At 41.4% G+C, this 26,219-nt stretch overlaps 1 protein-coding gene across 1 annotated transcript in view; it reads left to right on the top strand.

Annotated features, from left to right (window-relative positions):
* Nucleotides 1–561: 561 nt before the first annotated feature.
* Nucleotides 562–26,219, top strand: part of LOC125710035 (Krueppel-like factor 12) — a 30,010-nt gene continuing 4,352 nt past the window's right edge. The window contains exons 1-5 of the mRNA XM_048979196.1: nt 562–708; nt 15,321–15,397; nt 19,738–20,263; nt 22,507–22,639; nt 25,812–25,969. Coding sequence (XP_048835153.1) covers nt 15,338–15,397; nt 19,738–20,263; nt 22,507–22,639; nt 25,812–25,969 — 877 coding nt within the window. The 5' untranslated portion in view covers nt 562–708; nt 15,321–15,337. The remainder of the gene's footprint in view (nt 709–15,320; nt 15,398–19,737; nt 20,264–22,506; nt 22,640–25,811; nt 25,970–26,219) is intronic.

The following is a 26,219-nucleotide window of genomic DNA, read 5'->3' as shown; positions in this document are numbered from 1 at the left end:
TTAGTTTTGCTTCCTTTACACTAATTTGGGTCCCCAGAGGAGCTTTTCTGAGTCATAACCATCCCCACTGCCACTTCCAGGCTCGATTTAGAAAAGCACTGAAAACGACAGAACCGCATTTTCAAAAACATACATGGAGTGGAATTGCCCAATTGCCAATTAATGATGTCTGCTGTCCATAATAGGTGAACAGCACTTTTCTGAAGAAAGAGACACACCACTTTTTCCTGAGTTCCTGTTGCCCCCCCATCTCTCTCTCTCTCTCTTTCTGTGTATCTCTCACTCTCTCTTTCTAATGTGGGAGGCAATCTGCCATCAACAGCAGAGAGAGCAGGGACAAGAGCTAACCAAACCTGTCGGGAACCCCCCCCCAAGGGGCCCCGTGTAATTCGATGCATGCTGTTAAAGCTTAGAGCATATTGTCTTCCCCAGCTCATGTACTCTCCACCCACCGGCCCACCCTGCATTTAACCGATCATGTGACTGTGGTAAGTCATTTGCAAGTACAACAGTTTTCTGTGAGCCCCCATTCATTTCCTGAGAACTACACTGAGCAGCTGAGGGGCTAAAGGGGAGGGAGTCTCAGAGAGGTGGGGAGCAAGAGGTGGTGAAAGAGAGACAGAGAGAGGGAGGGAGAGAGAGTGAGAGAGCGGGGGAGAGGGACTGTATAAGGAAAACAGTTTTCAGCGCTCTGCAGCCTCTGACAAGGTCTGTGTCGTCTTTCTTTCCCGTTTTGCGTCGTCTGTCTCGTTTGTTCCGCTGTAGCTCTGCCTTGCGTTGCCCCATCCAGCCGTCAGCGGCAAGCCGACTGACATGCTCCCCACAGCACGCCGCTATCCATTCATCATTTGACTGGAAACACCATCATTGTGCGAGTAGTCAGTTCGCAATGTAACGGCCGCCGTCTGTGCTGGAAGCTACAGTGTGCAACTTGAACTGTCAGCAACAGATAGCGCCGCTGCAGTGCGGGATGACAGATGTGCTCTGACAGATGATTGTGTGATTCATTGCTGCGCCTGTAGTTTTAGAGACAGTGGCGGAGTTGTGAATATTGCCAGTGAGCTTTTTAAGACTCGCTCAGAAAGACAAGAGTTCCGGAATTATTGCTGCTGTTTGCACATTTGCTAATGTGTGTTTTGTAGTGAATGCTGCATGTGTGAATGAAATGCAAAATCCTGTGTAATTCCTGCTGTGTGTCAGATGTGTGTGGATAGTGTAGACTTGTCAGGGTTGGGGGGTCATGTGGGGGGGGCAGTGGAAGAACATGAATGTTGGGACAGGAGGTGTGGCAGGTGGGGAAATGGCAGCGTTACATGAGTCTCAGATGCCGTCCAGTGCGGAACACTATGGCACTGATGAGCTGCTGTTACTCGCACAGGAAGAAGGGCGACCCTCTGCCGGGGAAAGTTCCAGCTCTGTTATTGTCAATTAAAGTAAACCTGGGCAGAGCTGACAGGGGAGATGTTTAAATGCTGCAAGCGGCGTGGGGGGCGGGATGGGGGCAAGTGGTGGGGATTTGTGGGAGGTGGCAGTTTGGAACAGAGCAAAACTTCAGTCCCAGAGTTAGGCTACTGACTTTACACTCTGTGTACGAAAAGGCCTTAGCCGACACTTCTGAGTCAGGCCTGTATTCATAGATTTGGTGGATTTTTCACAGACATTTGGTAACAAACACATTTTTTAAATCAAATCTGCAAGAGCACATAAAGGAATAGTCTTAACTCTTGCATGCTCGTCTACAAATGTTACATTTATTGTAGAAATGTTGAGGAAAATATCTGTCCATCTTTCCACCAATTGTCCAGTGCATATTGCTGGCGCTACTAGGAATAACACTGGGGTGTCCCCTGGTTGGGATGCCAAGCTTTTGCAGCATGCAAACAGGCAGTATGAGAAGTGTAGCCTACCAGCACATCTTTGGGCTGTGATAGGAAACCCGTGTGAGATTTCAGGGGGGTCATGTATGCTACCCAAGCAAGCTTAAGGAACTCAGAAGTGCAGCAGTTCTGTATGTTTTAGAAAACATAAATTGCACATGTCGTGCGAAACATCAGGCACTGGAGATGTCTGCTGGTGTTAACAGCAGTGCCAAGTTTCAATCAGTACCAGCAGTTTAATTGATCTATTCTTACTGTGATACAACAGACACTGAAATATTAGTGGAATTACCAAAAGGCACCGATTTCATACTGACAGTTCGATATTATTATTTTTGCTGTGCCTATAGTAGAACAGGACAGAATGCCTTTATTCCTATTGTACAGGCAGCACATATAACAAAAATGCATATGAAATGTATTCATGCTGCCAGGTTCCATATCAAATGATAATTTAGTACTTTATCAGTGGGATTACAAACAGTTGACTCTGTATTTCAGAAATGAGGTAGAATACATACAATCTGTTCAACACTCCTGTATGTGTGTCACCTATGTGTGTGCGTGGGAGGATCTGGTTTTAAATGGAGGGGATTGGGGGATTGTGGGGGGGGGGGGGGCATTGTGGGATATCTGTGGTCTGCACCCATGTGCTCTGTGTATGCTCAGTGGATACAGAAGAAGGGTGGTCTATCTTCACAGACAAGTCAAGTTGCAGGAGACACCCAACACAATCAATGCCAGGGCACAGACGACAGACAGCAAACAAGGTCTTGCCCGAGTGCAAACTCAGCAGACACTTGCAGCATTTCAGGGTCATTGTAGGATTTTAATCGCATCCTGCAAAATATGGCAGTTCCTCTGTTTTTCTATGTGTCAAAGACCATGTGTAATCATCCTTTCTCTTGATCATAGCTGTTGAATCTTTGCTCTACTTCTAGTCTGTCTCTGGGGTTGTAAGTAAATCTTGGAGTTCCGTCTTTCTTGCAGATACACGTCCTAGTCAGAGAATGCCAGTCCATCACAGGGCACATGTACCTTTATATACCACAGGAAAGCTTAAGATGCCAGCTAGCCTAACTGTAAGTCTTTAGTTTGTACGTGGAAATCCATGTGACGTGAGGCAGAATAACCAAGCTCCACACACAGAAGAGGCAAGATTTGATCCCAAAAACCTTGGTAGTCTGAGGCAACAGTCCCTCCCACTGAGCCCCCATCGAATTTGGAATTCCATCAGCTGAAAACAGAAAATAGAGTACTTGAATATGAAGGCATGTAGTAATTGTACACATATAGTTGACATGTTTTACATTCACAGGAAACATTCAGCTATAAAAACAAAGTGGTTTTCTTATAAAACTGAAGTATAGGAGAGTTCAGTTGTCCAATGAATGAATCAGAACTATTTTGGCTGTCTTCCTTTTGAACGGCTAAGTTAATGAATTGCCCCATTACTAATGTTTTGGTGTACTCAACCCCTGATCTCCAACTCCCACACAATTTTGTTTACTATAGTCGTGTTCAGTACACACTGCACATAGACAAGCTGTGCAAACTTTGATGCAGGCAAGACAAGGAAAGGACAGAGCTGTAGACCACCGACAGGCTGGTAATTCCTCAAGGTAGATGACTGGCTCCAAAACAAGTCACACAGACAAGGATGCACCATTATTTCTTTTTTTTAATCACAGTCAGGAACCTTTTTTAAAATCTCACATAAGTTTACATAACAGGAACTTTAAAAAAATGACAGATTTATATAGTCTGTGTGTTTAATAAATGTAAAAATCAAAATGTGGCCACTTCGCTTGAGTGGAGGCCTGGATGTTTGCTGAAGAATCAGCCTGAAGCAGCAGGCTTTTGAAGCTCGGGCTCCTGCAGGCCGGTCCATAGGCACGTCTCGGATGGCTCACCTTGTCCCCGTGATTATGAACTTTGTCTGCAGTTGCAGGTGAACATTCTAGAGGATGATGCAAAACAACATGCGGAGTCAGTCCTCAGCTGGCAATGTAGCACATTATTTTCGACAGGACTGCTGTGTGAGCGTGTAGTGAATAACTTGACTTATCGCTGCCTAAACTATTCTTGGTGAGGACCTCAGGGCATGTTTTTAAGCCATGGTGCACGAATCATTGCTGTATTCTCCCTCAGCGTATCACCTGCCTCCATGTTATGACAATACTATATATAAATGTCTGCTGTACTGTGCGTCAGTGAATTGCTCACCGGCATATCACTACATTACTGTATATAAATGTCTGCTGTACTCCGCCTCACCAGAAAACCTCTCTCCATTTAATTTCGCTTCAGTGTACGAATGTCTCCTATGCTCTGCCTCACTGTATCGCCTGCCTTTCATTGTCATTATTTCACTGTATGCCAAAGTCTACCGTGATCTGCTTTTCTGTAACACCTGTCCCCATGTCACTATATTGTGGGAGTTTTACTTACAGAAAAATGTTCTGAGGGCAGAAGGAAAAATGATTGGTTCAGAGAGATAACCAATCAGATTGTAGTGGAGGTGGGTCCAAGCAACTTGAAGAGGCGGGGTCAAGACAGTCATTGGTTGGTCCCGCCTACTCTAATTGCTACATCCATACAGTACTGTGCAAAAGTCTTAGGCAGCCAAAAAAAAATTATGTTTAAATAACTGTCATGTTGGTGTAAAACTATGCTGTTACGCCTGGCAAAGTGTGTCAACTTAGCCATTTCAAAACCTCTGCTAAAATAACCCTCTTATTTCCAGCAACCATACAATACACCCGTGTATTTTTTGACCTGACCACTAGCCCACCTCGTATATCTATTCAATATCTCGTTCGCTTTTTTAACTAATTAAGTTAATTAATTAAGCGAGCTGGTGGTGAAATTTTATAAATACATACAGTAGAATGGTTCGGATGCTACTGAGGAGAAGTTTGGGAACTGAAGTGGTGTTCATCTAGCTATCCAAGTAGATGTCAGTAACTTTTTGGAGAACAGAAGACATTTTTACTAGTTTTTATTGTGTTACTCGTAATTTTCATATGTTCTTATGTTAAATTATATTTTTTGTTTTAAGAAAATGTGGACTTACTACCCAGATAAATAGCGTTAAACATTTCTTTTGAGTGCCTAAGACGTTTGCACAGTACTGTACCTCAATTTCAATGGTAAAACTCCCGTGGGTCATGTTACTGTGTTACTATACATGCATATTTTTTCTCATATTATATTATATTATATTATATTATATTATATTATATTATATTATATTATATTATATTATATTATATGTATGTATTATTTTGCAGTCAATTCAATCATGCATTGGATAAATTCCCATTCACAGAATAATCTGTGATCAAATAAATATGCTATTGTGAAGTTTTACTAGAAATGATTCTTAGGAAAAACCTGGGTAAATAAAACCCAACCTGGGCCATTTTCTTTACATGTGAATCATCTGTTTGAAGCCAAAAATGGAATCTATTGTTTGTCTATGTAGTGTTATTTACTTATTTTGCCAGGAAGATTTGCAAGGAAATCTGCACACATGGTAACTTTTTTTGCAGTTTATATATATATATATATATATATATATATATATATATATATATATATATATATATATATATATATATATATATATGATTGGTTCAGACCCCCCAGTCCAGACCAATCCGGTTATTTTCCAAATTTTAAGTAGCTGTATATTTAGGCACCCAGTCAGTCTGGGGCTCTTGGAATCGTCCTAACTTTCCCCCAACAAACAGTTACCCTGCCACACACATGCATACACACATACATGCATGCATACACACATACATACATGCATACACACATACATACATGCATACATATATATATACACATAACAACCATGTGAATTAAAGGAGTAAAAATGGCCTTTAATTACAAGAGAAATCACAGTCGACGATGGTTTTGAATTGTTGAAAAGCCAAAGCAAATGGAACCAAATTTATGGAGCAGTAGTGCGACCTGACGTCTACCTGTGCCTGGCAGTAGGTCTTGTATAAATTCAAATGTAATTTTATAATGAATAGCACATTCCAATGTTATGCAATGTGGGTTGTGTTCAGTTGTACTTCCCCCGCTGCCAGTAATAATAATTAATGAGGCAATAATGATGATGATGATGAAGATTCTATACATAACTGGAATGTCCAGCATAAAAGATGATGGTGATAATGATGGCAGGTAAATCAAGGGCCTGGGGAGTGCCAGGTCATTAGAAGGTCAGTTAGCGGAGAGCAAGGGGGGGGCAGGACGTTTCAGACAGGAAACACGTTGGAACCTCGCATTGTAAAGGGAAAATGCCAAGTATTCTGAAAGACTGACAAAGTGGTTAAGATCGTCATGCAGCTGAACCTTCCTTCAGAATGTTTTAGGTTTTGGACGATGTAAAGTCAGCAGGACGCTTACTGTAGGAGCACAGATCCGAGGGTTACTGGGCTGGTCTCCAGAAAGGACACTACCGTTGGTATCAGAGGTAGCAGTACCTGAACCTGAACAGACAAGTATTAGGTTGAATAAATGGGATTAATTGTAAGCTGTTTTGGATTGCAGTAAAAATGTAATAAAAACATTTTACGTACGTATTTTGATAATGGGTTTGGAAACGAAAATGTATACTGATGTAATTTTAATGTTTTGTAGCGTTAAACAAAGGGCATATTCTCCCCCCCCCCCACACGTTGCCTACTTCGATGTTTAATGCTAATATATCATACTACCGAAAAGTACAAATCACAGTCTCCATTTCTGTTTTATCATTGAGTCGCATTATCTGAATCATGAAATACCTGAATGATAGCGTGTGCCTTCATTTTTTACTCTGCACACAAAAAAAAAACCACATTTCTGATTGAGAGCAACAGTGTCATGGAGAGTGGGGACCTGAGCTCAGATGTACTGTGTTACAGTGACATTACAGTGCTTCCAATAGAGACGCAATGTTAATGATACGTATCTGACACATTTGAGATAGAAGGAAAAACATAATAAACGAATAAAATTGGGATTTTTGCGATATCTTGAAATAATGACGGCTTTGACCTATCATGCCGCAGCGGTTTTTCACAAACCGTGCTGTGCCTTTAACTGAGCCGGTTCCAGCCCCTGAGTTTGAATGGAAACTTAAAAACCTCGGGGTGACCCAAAGCCTTCTTTCAGAGGCCCTCTGTAAGTGTGTGAACGCGGCCTGGACCCGAGCTGTATCCGGAAACTTCCGCTCGGCAGGATTAGCGACACAGTATCTCCTGCAGCAGAAATAGCAGGAGCCCAAGGGCATTCCATCTCAATAAGTGAACTTCCGTTCCCCAGCTTGCATCTGGGGCCAACCTGATGTTTACATGGGTGTCACGGCACTATAAATGGGCCAAATTACTCAACCAGGTTTTGAAGCAAGCCAAGGGAAATGAGGGAGTCATACGTGCTCCATTTTAAAAGCAGAGCTGGAGAACTGAACCTGTTCACAGTTATGTTCTTTTCAGTGACTATACTCACCACCACAGCTTGGTCAGTGCCAGGAAGAATTTTTAAGCAGCACAGAGAAACTGGATGTTCATTAGGTTGAGTGTATATTGCATAAATATACAGCTACTTATGTTTGTAGCTTTTATTTATCGATGTTTCCTTTTCATGTTTCATCTAACATCAGATGTTTTCTTTTTCATAGCTGACAGTGCATAGTTGTGTTTTAGCAGTCCATAAAAATACCTGCCTGCGAGATCTTTATTTCAGTAATCAAACACTTGCTTCACCACGTATATTGTGCCCAGTCTGGTGCAGAACTATCTGCCTTGGACACAAGATCACAAAATAAATTAACCGTTTAAAAACAATCGTAGCAATTCAATGGACAGGGAGAATATGTCCATATCTAACCCTATGAATAGTAAATGATGCCGATAAGCACATGCAGACACAGGCCAAATTCATGAGTTAGTGACAGCCTGAAGTTAATACCAATACTGAAGCAGTTCACCTCTCCAGGGCCTAATTCAAAAATGCATCCAAAGTTGCTTCGGCCAATTCGCCTGCCAAGGAAAATTAGCCTTATAAAATGGAAAGTCTGAAGTCATTTATGGCGCGCCAAAAAGATTAAGCCAAAGCTGTATCCAAAGTACTTTTACAGTTGAAAGAGCGCTCGTCGCTGTGCCATCAGACTGGGCTTGAGTGGGAATATGAATGACCAGCGGCTTTTCTCAATCCACGATACGGTGGCTGTGGTCTGGCTTTTATGAGCAGAAGTTTGCAGGAAGCAGCAAAGCATTTCCAAAGAGGCCAGCAGAAATGCATGGAAGGGAAGGTCAGAAGGCTTTTGTTTGCTGCGTGGTTGGTCATGCTCAGGTGAAAATGGACAACTGGGAAGCACAGCAGAGTCAGAAACTGCAGCAGGACTTTTAGAGAGTCACAGATCTTACACCAACATGTGAAACGTGAAATTAGGTCAAAACTGTGTCTAACAGTTAGTGGGTAGATCAGGTTATAAATCTGTGTCTGGAAGGGTGTGGTTTCAAATCTCGTGACTGAAAGGGAAACACATCACTGCTGGACCCTTCAGCAAGACCTTCTAGCCTAAATTCTCCAGGGACACAGGCTGTTCCCGCTCTTTGACCTCAAAATTTCTGCTAATATTATTTTTCCCCTGAAATCCTATGAAATTCAGTACGTTCTTCTTTTGTGACATAAAGAAAACGCGCCCTGTGTTTTTATTGTGCTAGATGGAAATACAACGTTAAAAATGCACAGATGAGCTAAAAAAATTATGACCACCTCCACTGTGATGTGAATAATGGTGACTATCTCGTAAAAATGGTGCCTGTCAAGGTCTGGGATATATTGCATGGTACGCTAACATTCAGTACTCCTACTTGACATGTTGAATGCAGAAGCAATAAGAAGGGCCTAAGTTCTGAGTAACTTTGAAAAGGACGACTGGGTCAGAGCATCTCGGAAATGGCAGGGTTTGCGAGATGTTCACAGTCAGCCATGGTGAATACCCGCTCAGAGGGGCGGAGGAGGGACCTGCTAACAGGATGTTAGGTGGCCAAGACTCGTAGATAAGGGATGTGATTCAAGGCTATTCCATGTAGTACTAACCAACAGTACAGTTAATGTGGCACAAATGGCAAATAATTTTGATGATGGTTGTGGAAGTAATGTGTCACACAGTGATGTGTGCATTGAGCCCTGCTCGTTGGTGTATACAGACACTGATCATGCTGAACTGAATTGTTGATGCTGGGCTTTCTCTTCGAGAAGGGTCTGGTTGCAGGAGGGGCTGAGAGCGCATGTCCTCTGCTAGGCCACATCCACTCTCAAGCCCCTACATCATTTCCGTTTAAATGACAGAATCCATCTTCCCAAACCCCAATACGTAATTTCCGTTTAAATGATAGAATCCACCTCAAACCTGAACAATACCGTTGTAAATTAATACAATATATAATAAATATAGCGCTATTGTATGTTATTATTGTGAGACATCAGACTATAGCTAATATGTACTTTTAATAATTATTTTCTTGTGCCAAATTTATGCCGTGAAATATTGTACTTTAATAATGTCAGCATTTCAATGTTTATACGGAAACTTTTCAGTCATAATCTAATAAAAATATTTTGAATAAATTGTGCATTATTGGTTATTAACGAAACGTATTTGTTTTATCCAAGATATGTGTGAAGTAATAACATCATTTTAATAACATTATCATATTGAACTCTACTGCTGGAATTCCGAAACTAATTATAAACTCTCCACCTGATTGCCGTAATAACCGAAACACATGTAACTAATTTGCACAATCTTATATTTATATTAATTTTTACTCGTCTTGTTATTCTTTATCTTTATGTTTAAATGTACGTTTTTTTACATGTTATTTCTTTGTATATTTTAAGTGCCTTTTCTTGTACTGTGTAAAGTTGAATCCACGTCGTCTTGTCTCTCTCGATATACTTGTATATACAGTAGCTGAGATGACTATAAAATTTACTTTGACTTTGGCTGACTTTATTGTGTGACCGAGCACTAGTCTTAGGACTTTTTTAAGGTAAACACCAGTTGCCTGTAGTAAGGAGAGTTCGACACGCACGTATTTCGACGTGATGATACATTTTTAAACTATTAAGCCATACATACTGCGTTTTAAGAATTATATGCGCAACAAGATGGATTCTATAGCAACAGTCGTCAAGTTGTAATCTATCGCGACAAGGCGGATTCTGTCGTTCGAACGGAAATGATGTAGAGGCTTGAGAGTGGATGTGGCCTGACAGAGGACATGCACTCTCAGGCTCCTTCCACAGCCAGACACGCGCTCTCAGGCTCCTTCCACAGCCAGACACGCGTGTTCTCTTCTGCCCATATGTGTTTTTAGCTCACAGGAAATGAAAGTGCATTGGCACAGAGAAAAGAGGATAGAGGGTTATTTTAAGTCTGATTATAATCCTGCAGTCTCAGAAGTTTTCACTTTTTATCATGTTAATGTTAATCACAATAAATAAAATCTATCTATCTATCTATCTATCTATCTATCTATCTATCTATCTATCTATCTATCTATCTATCTATCTATCTTGTGAGAATATTACTCGAAGATCATTTTTCTCTTTTTTTCGTTACCATCCTTTGCATTTTCATTTATCATGTTATATTTCAGAGTGACAGAGCTGTCACACTCTTGTCTCTCCCCCACAAGATTGGGGGATTTGGGATCCCGCCCCCTCTCTATACATCTGTGTAGTCTGCATGTTCCCCTCACTGCATGGATTTCCTCAGGGTAATCTGGTCTCCTCTGATAAGTCCAAAAACCGGTGTCTGTAAATCGTACGTACTGTGTGCATGACCTGTGATGGATTGGCATCCCATCCAGGCTGTTCTCTGCCCGATGTCCTGTGCTGCCTGGGAAAAAGCTCCGGGATCCTTTGCAACTCTCTGCTGGATAAGGAGTTGGATGATGGATGTACAATTTTAAATTCAAATTTTCCACACTTCTTTGCGAAGTTTTCAAAAGAAATTGCAGTTACTTCTACCTCCATATTGCTAATACCTACCATCCATCCATCCTTGGGTTCAGATCGGGTAGGCTGTTCTTCCCAATCACACACTTCCAGATAGCACTGTGACTACCCACATGAGTGTTACAGTACCCCAGCAGAACTATGGAGTCCCCGGAGGGGATGCCATCCAGCACCTCATTCAAGGTCTCCAAGAAGACCAGATGGGTAAACTCCAGTCTACTAGCCGAGTCCTTGGGGCTATAAGTAGACCCACACCTGTTTGACACCTCTCACCATGGGCAAATCCAGAGTGGTACAGAGTCCAGCTCCTTCCCAGGAGTTTGGTTCCAGAGCTAGAGCCGTGCATCTAGTCGGTCTCTCTCTGCCTCCTGCACCAGCTCAGGCTCCTGACCAGCAGAGAGGTCACGTTCCATGTACCTATAGCCTGATTTGGTCGCCGATGATCAGTCCACCAAGGTCCTTGTGCCTTCACCTGCCACCCAATCTAAAGCGTGCCCAACCCCCACAGTTCCCTCCTTCAGCTGTTGGCCCCACAGGAGGGTAGACCCATATCATTTCTTTGGGCTATACCTAGCCAGACCCCAGGGGTAGAGGCCCAGTCACCCGGCACTCGCCCATGAGCTCTGTCCCCACGATGGGCCCCAGGGCGGGTCTCTGGTCTCCTCAGTCCAGGCACGGTCACATCTCGGGGTCCATGTTAATCCCACTTAGCCTGGCCGCTCACCTAGGATCAATTTGCCTTGAGAGACCCTACCAGAGTCAATTGCCCCCAATAACATTGCTCCTAGGATCACAGACTCAAACACTTCCATCATGGTATGGCGGCGATTCGAGGTTGCTAATCCCAGTGTGATGTTAATAGCAGGCGTTATCATAATCATAATTTCTCTAATGATTGCTGACATGAGTCCAATTTAGATGACCGATAATACTGAAAAAATATTCAAATAAAGGAGAAAAAAAACCAACTGTAAATATGCTGCAGTACTGACAAATTTCCTTCAGTAAATATGAGTACAGGTCAGCATGTGATCGGGGAAGATTCCTTTTCCTTAAATTGATCCCCCAGTTTACAGAGAAGGGGTCCTGTGAAACTGCTGACATCACTAGTTAGCGGCGTGACTAACTGTGCTTTCTGAGAGTGTGAACGGCAGATTTCAAAACGAGACTGAAGATCAAATTCTTCAGTAGACCCCATGACTGAGGTGGATTTTCTCCTGTGTCTCTCTATTCAGTCAGGCTGCTCCAGATGGCAGCTGTTACCGTGCAGCAGAGATTTTGGGGGCAATACAAGGAGACTGACATTTCTGACCATTTCTGGTCCTTCCTGTCGTCTGGTCCTTCATCGGTGTCTCACACTTTCTCAGTGTTTACAACTGGTGTTGACATATAAAACTGTCAAAAAAAAAATATTTGCAAACACAAAACTAATGAGTTCTACATTTTGCTTTTATTTTTGAACTTCCATGTTTTGGGTAATCCTTTATACAAAGTGCATAGCCTTATTTTGTAGTTGCATACAAATGAATTATACTAAACAGGTTCTGAACCACGAACTAAGCTTGTAAACACCCTGTATTAGCAGAGCATACAATATAGCATAAGAAAAGCAGAACAAATAATAAAACCGCTGTTATTATTACTTGACAGTCGTTACTTGGGAAGAACAATGTGTTTTCTTCCCTCGTGGTCAATACTCAACAACTCTATGACATGCTCAGGGTATTGATTTTCTGCTTGGAACTATCTTGTGGACCAGCTGATTTCCAAGGGTGAAAAGAATAAGAATGAAGGACATGGAGGATTGTGTTCACATGCTGATGAGGTCTCCAGCCAGTAGCTGTTGGTGTCAATCAAAATAAGCAAAGCATGCAAGCCAACAAATGAAAGACTTTGATTTACTTTATCATTTTTACTAGGCTACCTTCTCCTTTTATGTTGTACTGTTCCGTAAGCATTATCCATGTTAATCCTTTAATCGTGGTGGGGCGTAATGAAATGGGCGTTCAGGTAGCAGCCCTGGCTATTCTTTGTCAGTGTGGCTGCAGCCTTGTGTCAGGGGATATCTTTCTGGACCGCCTAAAGCGCAGCAAGCTCAATATTCTGTTGCTATAGTTACGCCATAAGTCTTGCAGCCAAAGGACATGCCAATCACACTCAAATTACAAGACTATTGCTAAGAGTTGTATGCACCTTAGGCATTAATTAGTGGTATAGATCACGGCCACAAAGGAACTCTATAAGTAGAATACATAGTATGCAACAGCCCACACGATATGAAGTTGGCAATATTAAAAGATGTTTTTTGATATACGCCTGCTTTGTATCTCTATGGAGTAACAGTGGATGATTTGGTTGAGGCAGCCAAAGGATTGTGTTTTTCTTATTGCTGTTTTAAGCATTTATGAAAAAAGTGCAGAATAGTAAAGCTATTGCATTAAAATATTTTATCATAGTTCCTTTTATTATATTATAGTGTGTTGTTACGATTTCTTTCATTTGAATGTAAAAAAAAAACCTATATCCAAATACCAAAGTAAATTCTTGCCCTGGCAGGTGCTTTGTATATTACTACTTAAGTATTCCATTATGTGAGGCTCTAGCTTTGATGTTTGGCTTCCTTATTTGGATTCTGGATTTTATTTGGAGTCTCTGTAGATGTGACACCCTTATGTTTAGCAGAAGGGGATCCAATGCTGAATGGAAATGAGAGACACAATTCCTGCATTTTTTTGCCAAGTCTGAAGTGGAACGGAGATGTTCAGAACATGTTTACCCTGCTTGCAGTCATTCTTGCTCTGCTGCTAAAATAACAGAAGATTGGGTCACACCAGGACTCCAGCAAGGCATACTCGTTTTGTTGTATTTGGTACTTATCAAAGACGTATGTATGTCTCCTTGAAGCATAAGACCCCAAGCAGAATGTACTTTTATTTACATTTTATTCCTTTTTATGGGACAAATCCATCCATCCATCCATTTTCCAAACCGATTATCCCACTACTGGGTCGCGGGGGGTCTGGGAAAAATCGATTGCATAATATTTCAGAGATAAAAATGTTCCTGTGAATATGGGGAAAACAACATGGGAATAACATATATTGGGATAACAAGAATTGGGATAACAATTTCACTTGAAATTAAAGGCATTCATTACACATGTAGCTCTGTAAGACTGATAATGTCAAACATGGAATTTACAGATCTGTTCCCCTAACCATCCATATGCAAGAATGGGTAGAGCTAAATGGACAGATGTGAGATATGTGGAAGATGTCATATTGCAGCTTAGGCTTAACACTTGTTCTGCCAGACCCTCCTTATTCATCACGTGTGTATGTCATGGAAAATCTTAATGAATACCTGCCATTCATAGTCGACTTTGTTGTTTGGGAATTATAAGATCAAGGCCACTATTTTTCTGCCTAGAAATGAAAATACAGTCGGCCCTCGTTTATCGCGGTTAATCAGTTCCAGACTCTACCGCGATAAGTGAATTTCACGAAATAGCATTCTTTATTTATAAATCGAATATTTTCATAATTGGAAAATGTAAAACCCGTTTACGACCTTCTAAATAACATTATTAGACATGAAATAACATCCTTTAGTCGGCATGCATGGTGGTGTAGTGGTTAGCACTCTTGCCTCACACCTCTGGGACCCGGGTTCGAGTCTCCACCTGGGTTACATGTGTGTGGAGTTTGCATGTTCTCCCCATGTCGTCATAGGGTTTCCTCCGGGTACTCCGGTTTCCCCCCACAGTCCAAAAACATGCTGAGGCTAATCGGACTTGCTAAATTACCCGTAGGAATGTGTGTGTAAGTGACTGGTGTGTGAGTGTGCCCTGCGATGGGCTGGCCATCCATCCTGGGTTGTTCCCTGCCTCGTATCCATTGCTTCCAGGATAGGCTCTGGACCCCCCGCGACCCAGTAGAATAAGTGGTTTAGAAAATGGATGGATGGATCTAGTCTTAAATGCAGTGTATGTAGTATATAAGGTGTATATATATATATATATATATATATATATATATATATATATGAGTCACTTGAAAGGGAGTATTTATGGTTAACCGAATAACAGAAAAGAACTTTGGTTGCCATGCGCCCTGTACTTCATGGGATCGGCTCCAGAATCAGCGTGACCCCCGACTGGATAAGCAGTTGGAAAATGGATGGATTACATGATACCTGATGTGATCCACTTAAAGCGCAGGCACCATTTTCAGCCTGCCATTATGTACTTTGAGAGTAAAGGACCGTGCCTCTCTTTATTTGAATTCACATGCTACTGGATGTCAGCATGTGTAAAATGTAACGGCTTATTTGTAATACACTTCAATAAAAAGTCATGGTACTATGGGTGCTGGAATTGATTTGCTCCTCTTTCCATTTTCCGTCACGCAGACACCATTAGCAGCAGGATGCTAATGCTGGACGGTATGCCTGCAGTCAAAACAGAACCACTGGAGTCTCAACAAAGGGTGAGTCAGCAGACGCTTCTCGATTACACCCGTAATACCTGGACATCCTTACCTGTAATGAAGCCGCCCTCTTAGCTATACCTGTAATGGGCTGACTCTTGTGGTGATGACTGTAGTGGACCAAGCCTGGTTTGATGTTGTAATGGCAGAATCCTCTCCGCCACACCTGTAACCGATCAGCCGTGTAAGCCATACCTCTGATGAACTAACCCTTTTAGTTGTACCTGTAATGAACAATCCCTCTTTACTGCACCTGTAATGGACCAGAGCCTTCCTCAAACTTTCTTCGCATGCTCTACCTCGCCTTTTGAACTGGGAGGGACAGTTTTATACAGAATTGCTTAAGATAAACACCTGCCAGTTTTACTTGTAATGTTTTGAATTTCCTGGGAGAATGTGATACAATTCATTGATTGTAAAGTTTGGTTACCTAACCAGAGCTTAAAATAGTGTCATTCAGGTAATAACTTGTAGTGAATATCACTGCATTCTGAGTCCTGATTTACTTTGTCTTTTATGCTTATGGGGAAGTTCATTGGTATACCTGGGCTCAGGTATAAATTAGCAAAATGTTTTCCCACGATCCAGCCGAGAATGTGCGATGAGTCCTGTCTCATGTTCTTACAGCTTCTACAGAAATAACAGTACATAACTTAAACTATAGTTGTATATTTGAGCTGTTTTTTTGCAGCCCTATTCCAATTGTTTATCTGTCTTTGATTTTTAAACGGGCAGCATCTGCCATTGATATACTCAGCATAATAAAAGAATATAAATATAAAATGTGTTTTGTTAGAATATAAATTCATCATTCTTGAGAAAAATATGTCATATTCCAGGAAATACATTAATATATTAATGGTTTGTGACACATTAAAAACAGCTGTTATGATGGGTTGGTGCCCCGCCCTGGGTTATTCCCTGTTTTGCGCCTATTGCTTCCAGGATAGGCTACGGACCCCCGCCACCCTGATTAGGACAAGCTGGTATAGAAAACGTATGGATGGATAACAATGGCTGTTCGTTTTACAGAACTTCGTTATTTATCCATAGCGCCTTACCCCGTGGTTCTGAAAATGGCTGTCACTGATTACCTCATGTGGTGATGTCACTCTGCAGCAGCGTTCATGCAGATCTGCTTTGAAGCGTATCATGCTAATCTGGCAACTTTTACGATCACGTTCAACACAGACTACAGACGCATGGTCCTCATTTGCATGGCTTGCAGCCAAGGTCTTTCTGGAAACAGTCAACCCCTCTGAGTCTTTGACTTGTTACCGGAAAATTAGCTGTTCTAAGTGCTTGCCCTAAATAAGAGAATGTCACCCAGCCTGAAGCAGAGGGTGTGGGAAGGGGGGGGGGGGTGGGGGGGGACAGCTGGGATAACTGGTGTTCTGAGTTTTGAAAGCCTGAGTCTCAGGACATTCATTACCATGGACAAAAGTACTGGAGGACAGTCAGCACTCTGGGAAAAAAGAGCCCGGCCCGTGAATCAACAACCATCGTTTATTCAAACTTCAACTGTAGCTGAAGGGCAGCGCACCGACATACCTCTTGGGCAACGAGCTTAACCAATCATATCATCAGTATTAAATCATTTCCCTTGGGGACCAATAAACTATACTTACCTGACTACCTGTGCACTGTCACAACCCAGTCATGCCTTAGTGGCAGGAACAAAACTAGGATTACTCTATGGAGGGAGGCAGGCTGGAATCAGTTAATAAGATTTCAAGCACTGGACAACTTTTATGTGCCCGCTGTCCTCAGCAGTGGAGACCTGAGGAGGCAGGGTGACACCTGAACAGAAGGACCGGTTTACTTTAAAATGTGAAATTAAACTATTGGTGAAAGATCACTACTGAAACAATGTAATCTATACTTCCAAAATACAATATGCAGCATCTGTCCGGAATTTCCCTGCATTTCTTTGTTGTTTTGTCACTTAATTATAAAAGTGTTGGTGCAGTACAATAACTCCAACAGACTGTGGTCCAGATTCTCATTCTGTGCAAATGAGATTAACACTGTAATAAAAGCCAGTTCTGTAAACCTTTGACTCATGTTAGATATAAACCGCTACTATAAAAGCTGAAGAAACCATGCAATAGGATATACATTTAAAGAGTAAAAATAAAATAAAATTATTTTAGGGGGTTTGCTATCACAGCTAGCTCAGTAACACCATGTCCATCCTTTAGATCCAGCCCAGAGCAGCATTGGGAACCCAGGGGAAGCTCCTCTTTGACAAGGTTCTGCCTTTTACCGTGACTCCTCCAGATAGTGGAATACAGTGAAATCTAACAGAAACCATCTAGTGATCCTTAAGTTTTTCTCTCCCTCTCCCCCCACCCACCCCCCACCCCCCCACTAACCAGAGGAGTATTTTTGTCCATACTGGGGCCAAAGAGCTCCCTTAGGAGACTGTACCCAAGAGTCTGAAGATGTCTATAAAAGTGATTTTATGTTTTTGTTGTATATTATTGGTTTTTTGGTAAAGTGATCATAATGCATAGTAGATACCTTCATAATGCATTATAATGGTCGGTATAAGAATTAAGGATGCTTTGTATTGCATTATTAAGATATTTATATTATCTTTATATATGAGATCTTCATAGAGCATACATAATGCATAATAAATATGGCTATAATGTATTATACCTTTTTACAAATAGTTATAGCTGTTTATAATACATTATTAATACAGTATAATGCATTATGAAGGTATCTATAATGCATTATGCATGACTGCTTTAAGTAAAGTGTTACCAGATTTTCTGAAATTGTAAAATCAAGTTGTATAATCTTATTTCTTGGGTTGGCAATCACATTGTACAACTCATTAACAGCCGGAAATAAACTATCCATTAAAAAAATAGAAGCTAACACAAACAAGTTATTTTATATACCTGATGCTGCCTCCGTTACATCTCTCTTTCTCAGCTGGGCCCACTTTGTGTCATCAGGCTTCATTATGATTCATTATGTTATGTCCACACAGAAGTTCACCATGCTCACAAAAATATAAAAATTTCTACATACAAAATAACCACACAGATGTCATGTTGCAACAGTTGTTGTAAGCCGTAAGAAGCTGTTGTGACATGGTGTTATGACACATTTATAACTACGCTCTTATGGTATTTCAACAACAATACTACCCTGCAGAGTTAAATTTTGAGCCCTAAAAATAAAGAATTTCTATAATGCCATACTTTTAATAGTTAATAGTTTACACGCACAGTTATTGTTTATTATTTAATATCTGAATTTCACTTCTTATTTTCTTTCTGTTCCTACAATTCAGTTCATTGCTTGAAACTTTCTGTTTTCTCAGTAGTAAATCAACACCTCACTGCAGTTGTGGTTCTGCTATATGAAATAAGATCGTATTTGCTGACTGTAACTGTGTTACTTCCTGTTCAAAGGTAGTACAGTCCAGGATTAAAATAGCACATAGAAAATAAAGTCAGTTCACTACGGCTAGGGTTACACACAGAAAGTAATGCTGGTCTTTAAACAAAATACACTAAAACATTTTTCACATATGATATTACAATACAGGTATAGTTTAAAAAAATATTATTACCTCTTCCTGCTTTTATTAGTTTAACAGTTCAGTAATCATTTCATTCATGCCCATAGTTTTCTGCCTTAATGGATATTTGTATTATTATTTTTTTTAATCTGATTCAAATTTCACTAACATTTCATTTATTCATTCCATAATCTACTTTGAAAATAAGGTTTGTTTAGCTGGTCAAAAACACCTCATCAAAAATCATTAAAAAGAGAAATGACAAGTGTGAGTGTTAAACAGCACATCAGACAGGACACAGCTTGCCTGATTTTTTTTTTAGCATTAAATAAAACTGACTGAAGACATTAGCAGAACTAAAGAGCTGTGTTCTTGTGAGGGTGATGGGAACCAGGAGGGTGAGACAGCTGGTGTCTGTGGTGAGGTCCTCCCTCTCAGAGACATTCTAAAGTAAACACAGTACTTTCCCCATGGAGTAACTTTAAAGTTCAGATCAGCAGGGGCAATGCAAACAAGTTTCTTAAACAGCAGTAAGTACACTTCATCATAACATGCTTTGATATGTGCATTTTTGCTGGACGACGGTTAGCGTCACGCTGTCCTTATTGTAGCACCTCTGTTCGGTGATTAATGCGCAAATGGTCCCAATATTTACAGCTTTGTTACAATGCTGCATACAGTTGGGGCCGAGTGAAACAGCACAAATGGAGAATCTGTTTCTTTAAAAAAAAAATATACATTTTAAACTTTCTTGGACTGAACTTTAAAGAGACTAACTGTGTTTCTCTTGCCCTTACAGCCCCCAAAAGTCCATGACTACTCAAACATGGATATTCCGCTCCTGTTAAGGAAAGGGAGACCGGAGTTTTCACGGCGCCAGCTCCCTGACCAGTTTCACACACAGACCGAGCCCGTGGACTTGTCAATCAACAAAGGCCGACTCTCCCCTCACCTCGCTGGGGTGTCACCTCGGTCCTCTCCGGCGATGCCTGCCTTCTCTCCCTCCCCCACTTCATCCTGTCCCCCCACGATCATCACTTCTATCTCGTCAGCCCCGCCCTCAGGGATCTCCCCCGTGTTGACACCGGGTGCTCTGCTGCCCCCCTCCCCTGGCATCAGGGGCCAGTCGTTTTTGCACATCATCCACCCCGTGTCCCCTTCCAGCCCCATGACCCTCCACAGCAGCAAGCTCCCCAGCCGCGCACATCACATTCCCGTGGTGGTGCGGGCCGCGCCCATGATGTACGCGGACATGCACTCGCCCCGGAGCCGCACCTCCACCATGATGCTACCTCTGCTGGAGAAACGAAGGACTCAGGGCAAGGGTGAGGAGATGCTCTTCTCCGTTTGTGCTGCCGCCTTGTTTTCATTCATCTCTAGTTTAATTGATGAAATTAATCGGTTGTCAGTGAATCTCTAGGCACCGATGCTTCTTCCTCAGCATTGAAATGAATTATGAAATGTATTATTCTAATTAAGCTCAGGTAGTACAGTCCTTTTGGGTAAAACCTCCACCCTTGCTCTCAGGCCCGCTGTCAGTTTTCAGTAGCTGGTCCCGCGATCTTTAGATTCTAACACAAATTCCCTGAAGTTTGTGCTGCTGATTCTGTAAACTTTTACAGCCCTGCTATCGAGTCTTTGCTCAACTCACGGCAGGGCACCTGTGCATCTTAGATCTCTTGTGCATGACTTGGCCAGTCCAGTTTTGTTAGCTATTAGGCTATTCACTTGCCCAGATATGAATATTTCATTGTAAGCACCTCTCTAAGTACCAGCTTTACTCTGCCTGGAAGACAGGAATACATAAAAACAGACCCTCTTTTGGGAGTTGTACAGCTGTGATAACGAGTGTTCTTAAAGTAATGCAGACAGGGCAACATGCTGAACCTGTGGTACCCAAGAAACCACGGCAACAGGTGCCGACTCACTTGGCGACGTCTCCGAATTGCCACAGAAGCCGAAATACTACCAGTTGTAACAGTACTGCATGTCTACCGCAGTCATCAAGATTTTCACTTTTACTTTTATTATGCTTACTTTGAATATTTTGACACAGAAGATATTTTGCTCTTGTTAACTTGCACAGCTTTAAGAAGGGATTTTTGTTTGTATATCAATGTTTAATTGCACGTAACATCCATTCTTTTCAACTCTGTAATGTTCATTACAAACAGTCCTGCTTATTCACCATTTTTGCTATCGGACTGTCGTCCCCAATGCTTTTTAGTGCCAGGAACATTACATGCACTTTGCCAGAATACTCCACATGAGAGGTACCCCTTCAGCTCAGCCTTCTGTTACATTGCCACGTAAATGTAAACGAGACCAGACTTACAAACAATCAGAACCAAAGACTTGCCACCTTCTGAATGTTTTCGTTGAAATATGTTGGTCATAGTGTGGGCCATGCACATCCCTGTACTGCTAATGTTTCTCAGTTTGACATTTTTGTCAAAGCTTTTAAAAACTGTGTAGTCATAGAGTTTTACTGACCATTTAACAATAAGCCTAATTTTTGTTACTTGGGCAATATGTCAGTTCCGGTAAAAGTCTAAAAGTAACCAAAATTAGAATCAACACATATTACTCTGAAATGATATGTCCCAGCCTACTGAAACACCAGCTGTGATGAATTATTATTTAAGTAAATATTTCAAAAAAGCAATTATATTCTCAGCTCTCCCCAACTGGAGTGGTAACATTATTCCATTACTGCAATACTACAGAAACTGCAGAAACATTTACAGATATGATCAGCAACTTAATGAGGCACTGGTCCCAGCTGAAAGCTGATTGGCTGTGGCATGCCCCCTCCCCTGTCACTCACTGATTGGTAACATATTATTGGCTAATGATAAGGTTGGCCCCTCTGTGTAAATTATGTCCCCTGTAAAGCTTGCCCCCACCTTAAACTATCCTAATTGTCAGAATAACATCATCTATTAACGTTTTAGTTGATGCCAATTGATGCGAATAGAAATTTTAATAGAAAAGTGTAATACATCTGCATGAGTACTTCATAGCTATAAATGATTAGAAGTGTGACCTTAATAATGAAAACTGCAAAAGATTCAGGAAACAAGTGAGAGTGGTGGAGGGGATGGCCCTGTGTGTGCAGGCCTGCCCCGAATTGAAAATCTCACTCCAGCCAGCCGACCAGCATCTGCAACCTTACAAATGTATTTGCATGTCCTGAGCCTGTAGAGTAGATCATGGGGTAGCAGGTAGAGGCTCAGGATATGGATCAGATATCCAAGGGGTAGTGGCCCTATGAACGGCCTGCTGTTGACACTTTGGGCAAGGTACTTGACTTGAATTTCTGCAGGGAAATATCCAGCTATGTCTGAGTTACTTTTGGTGAAAAGAAAAGCCAAGCAAATTAATGACCATGATGATAACATTCTGAAAAAAATATCAACCGTAATCAACAGTAAGTTTCTGACGTTATTCATGATGGTGACATTTCCACACTAAGAGAATCATTCCCACACTTGAATATGTTGACGGCCATAATATTGCTTGACTAAAAAAAGAATTCTCTCTCTCTCTCTTGTTTTTTTTAACGCAGCGCTATCTAACCCTAATGGCTTGTTGAGGGAAATCAAGAACGACAGCGACGATGACGACCTGCCAAACGTGACGCTGGACAGCGTGAACGAGACAGGATCCACTGCGCTGTCCATAGCCAGGGCTGTGCAGGAGTGAGTATCCCTCACAGCTCAGCCTCTTCTTCTCCGCATTCTGTCCAACAGTTTATAAGAGGCTTGCCAATTAAGAAAGTCACATTTTTTTCTTTTAGAGGTATATTTATTATTTGTGAACATACTGTATGAAGCATTGACTTTTTGGGAATCTCACTTCATATTTTTTGCTTCTTTTTACAAAGCCCATTAATCCATCAGCGTGGTTTTCCATTCTTAAGTTTGATTGCTGTAAAATAAGCCATGCATTATCTAGGCCTGCACACAGATGTCAGCGTGTGTCTGTTTGCCTGCTTGTTGGTATGTCTGTCTGCATACCTGTCACCTTGTATGATATACCTTCTTGCATGTTGAACTGTCAGGCGAAATTTGCTGGAATGACAGATTTCTGGGACATTGCACATTATTCTCCGATGTCGGGCAAAAACTATTTTGAAAACCAATTAATATATTCTGTAGAATTATTCTTCTTTTTATTCTAGTGGACATCAGCTTATTATCCAATGCTTTTGCCCCTGACGTTTAACAGACCATTGAACATCTCACGTCACAAATTTCCTGCACCTTAAGTGAAAAACCCTATAAACAGACGTGTTTAATTTTGTGTTCCACCAGTTCCCAGTGCACAAAAAGTTTAGCCCACTTGTATTTACTTCTGACCCAAGTAGCCTACGCATTTAGGGGGGCTGGGGAGGTGATTGTCGTTATCTGAACATTTCTGAGGAACTAGTGGTGTGGCAAGGCTTGGAACGATACTAGATTTGACATGTCTTTGATTGGGGGGAAGGGAAGAACCGTCTGCTAGGTGGACGTATTCAAACATCACGTTACTTTATCAGTTGAGGAGTGTAGGTGGTGCCGCGGATTTTCCATATTAATGAGCTTCTGAGTACTGCTGGCTGGTTGGTTGTCTATCTGAAAGGATGTGTCAGCTTTAAGTGTTTCCCTGGAGCCGAGGGTCACTCGGGTATGGATGTAGCTGATGAGGGTTCAGACGGACTGCTCCCGTTAGAATGCCCTAGGTGTGAAAGTTAATACTACTGCTAATGGCATCCCTGGGCAAACTCATCCATTTATTCAAAACCACAGTATCTACTGCTCCACTGAACTGGCCCATGAGTTTGCCTGGGTATATTCTGTGTCGGTCTATGTGAAAACTCCCTGCATAAAAACAGTAGCAAAACAGTCATATCTCTCTTGTCTTTGGTCTAGTTAACATCTGCTCCACTAAAAATGCAAAATGTTACGTGTCATAGGGGTTATTTTAGGATGAACACGTGTGAAACAGAAGAAATAAACTTGCAGTTATTTCTGACACAAAACTTAGTCAAAATATATTTTTTTTTTGCTAGAGATGTGTGGACAGCATTAAAGTTCATATACAGGGTAGGATATACAGAAACGAGGTGAACATTTCTTTCTTGTCATCAGAATGTCCACCGTCATTACATCCAGATAATTTTGAGCATCTTGTATCTTGTCCATTGCCAATGTTCATTTTCAAAGTTAAGAGTCAAAGACATGTCATACTGCAGGGAGATGGAAAAGAATGTTTTAGGGATACATGTTTAAATGATTGTCCTGCTTTTATTATTATTATTAGTAGTAGTAGTATTGTTATTGGTATTATTATTAATAATAATAATAATAAAATAAAATATACTAATTAATTTATGTCCAAAATAATCAGCAAGGCAGTTCACCTACAACAACTGTTCTCCTACAATCTCAATCCACTACAAGGCATTTTTTCGAGACATGATTACGAGCAAATTCCTATGCAGGTACTTCACCCTAGTTATTCCTTATTCCTTATGTTAAAGGGACCTATTCTCCGTATTCTGCGTCATAAGTAGTAGGCCATTTTCATGCTGGTACTGCTAGTAATAAGACCACAGCGCCCCCTAAAGGTCATCACTGAGCAGAGCAATAACCATTGCTTTTAACATCTTAGTGTTTTGGCAGTGCTGAACTGCCAAACTTAACTGTGTAGTACACATTTCAGTTTAAATTTCACATAAATAATAATAAAACACCAATTACAGTTCTGTAATAGTATCAGATAATAGTAATAGTATTAGATAATAGTAATATCTAATAATATTGACACCTTTATTGATCCCTGTACGGAGAACCTCTTTTTGCCTGTCCCATCTTGCTATCTGTGACACAGAGACACATGTGACACAGTGTAGAGCAGCTGCCTGCAGTGGCTCCCATGGAGGGTCATGCTCAGGGGCCCACAGACATGTGACCATTTTGCCAAAGCAGGGCCCAAACCAGTGAGCTTCCAATCACAGGCACAGAGACTTAGCCCACTGAACCACATACCGCGCCCCCTTCATTTCACTGTACAACTTCATAATGTCAGTGCTGGAAAAGGCCGAGGGGAACAGGGGGTTGTCATTTTTGCTACCCTAGAAGCTATTAATCTTTTTTTAAAAAATTCTGTCAAGGAAAATATGGGCAGGAAAGTCAAGGGTCACAAAATTAACTAGGTAAACTATTAATTCCAGGAAAAACAGAATAAATGATGCATTAAAATGCATTGCTGTCACTCATCTGTCATTTCCATTTTTGTTACGCCCTTGTAAACATGGTGGAAATGAAACTCATTAGCTTTGCTTCCTTTGATTGGGTCATCAAATGAAGATGTCGTCAGAAATTTGTCACACAGGTTTGTAATTCATGGGCGGATGAAGCGCAGAAACAGTAACCTTTTCTCTCTCAAGCTAACCATAATCTATAGAGTTTACCCTGTGAAAATAAAATTATATAAAACTCATTTTCCAAGCAACTGTTCCATCTATGTGCCCTTGTACAAAACTACAATGTACAGTAGAAAAAAGCTTAAACAGAAGAAAGTCCTCCTGCATGTTTAATTTGATACTGTTCACACAGCTGGACGCAGATTAGATGAAGCGCTTTGGCTCTTTAGAGTTATACGGCAATCAGCTGCAGTGCTAAATTTCTGACAACCAGTTCGTGGCTTGTCAGCCTAATTCACTGTACAGTATGTTTGCTGCATTAATGTCTGTCACTGCAGGCTTATATTCTGGATTCTGCTTTACTTGCCATAGGTATGTTTTGAAAATAGAAATGTGTTTCTTTTCACTTTCTGTTGGAGCCAAGACTCTCTAATGATCTGTTTCGGTTTCGTTTTGTGTCCCAGTTCCATGTCTCCATTCAGTATTGAGAGCATGTCGCGCCCACGGAGGTCCGAGTCTCCAGACCCCAAAAAGAGACGCATCCACAGGTGTGACTTTGACGGCTGCAATAAGGTTTACACAAAGAGCTCCCATCTGAAAGCGCACCGGAGGACACACACGGGTGAGTTTACTGGCCCCAGATCAGCAGGTGTGTTCTATCTAGGACAGTGCATTTTGTGAGCTCTGCAGGTACTAGTGGTTAGTGCTGGTCCAGGCCGGTAGGTGACATAGACAGCGGTCTATGGTGCCATATTCTGAGGGGGTGCTGATTTAATGAGCCACTTTGGCTTGTACTACTAGTAATGCAAACTCTGTGCATCATTCCGAGCTGAAACTACATTGAAACGAAAGGCATTTTTCGTCCATTTTCT

This window comes from Brienomyrus brachyistius, chromosome 16 (assembly GCF_023856365.1).
Source record: "Brienomyrus brachyistius isolate T26 chromosome 16, BBRACH_0.4, whole genome shotgun sequence".
Lineage (NCBI taxonomy): Eukaryota > Metazoa > Chordata > Actinopteri > Osteoglossiformes > Mormyridae > Brienomyrus > Brienomyrus brachyistius.
This window is presented reverse-complemented; position numbering and strand designations above follow the sequence as displayed.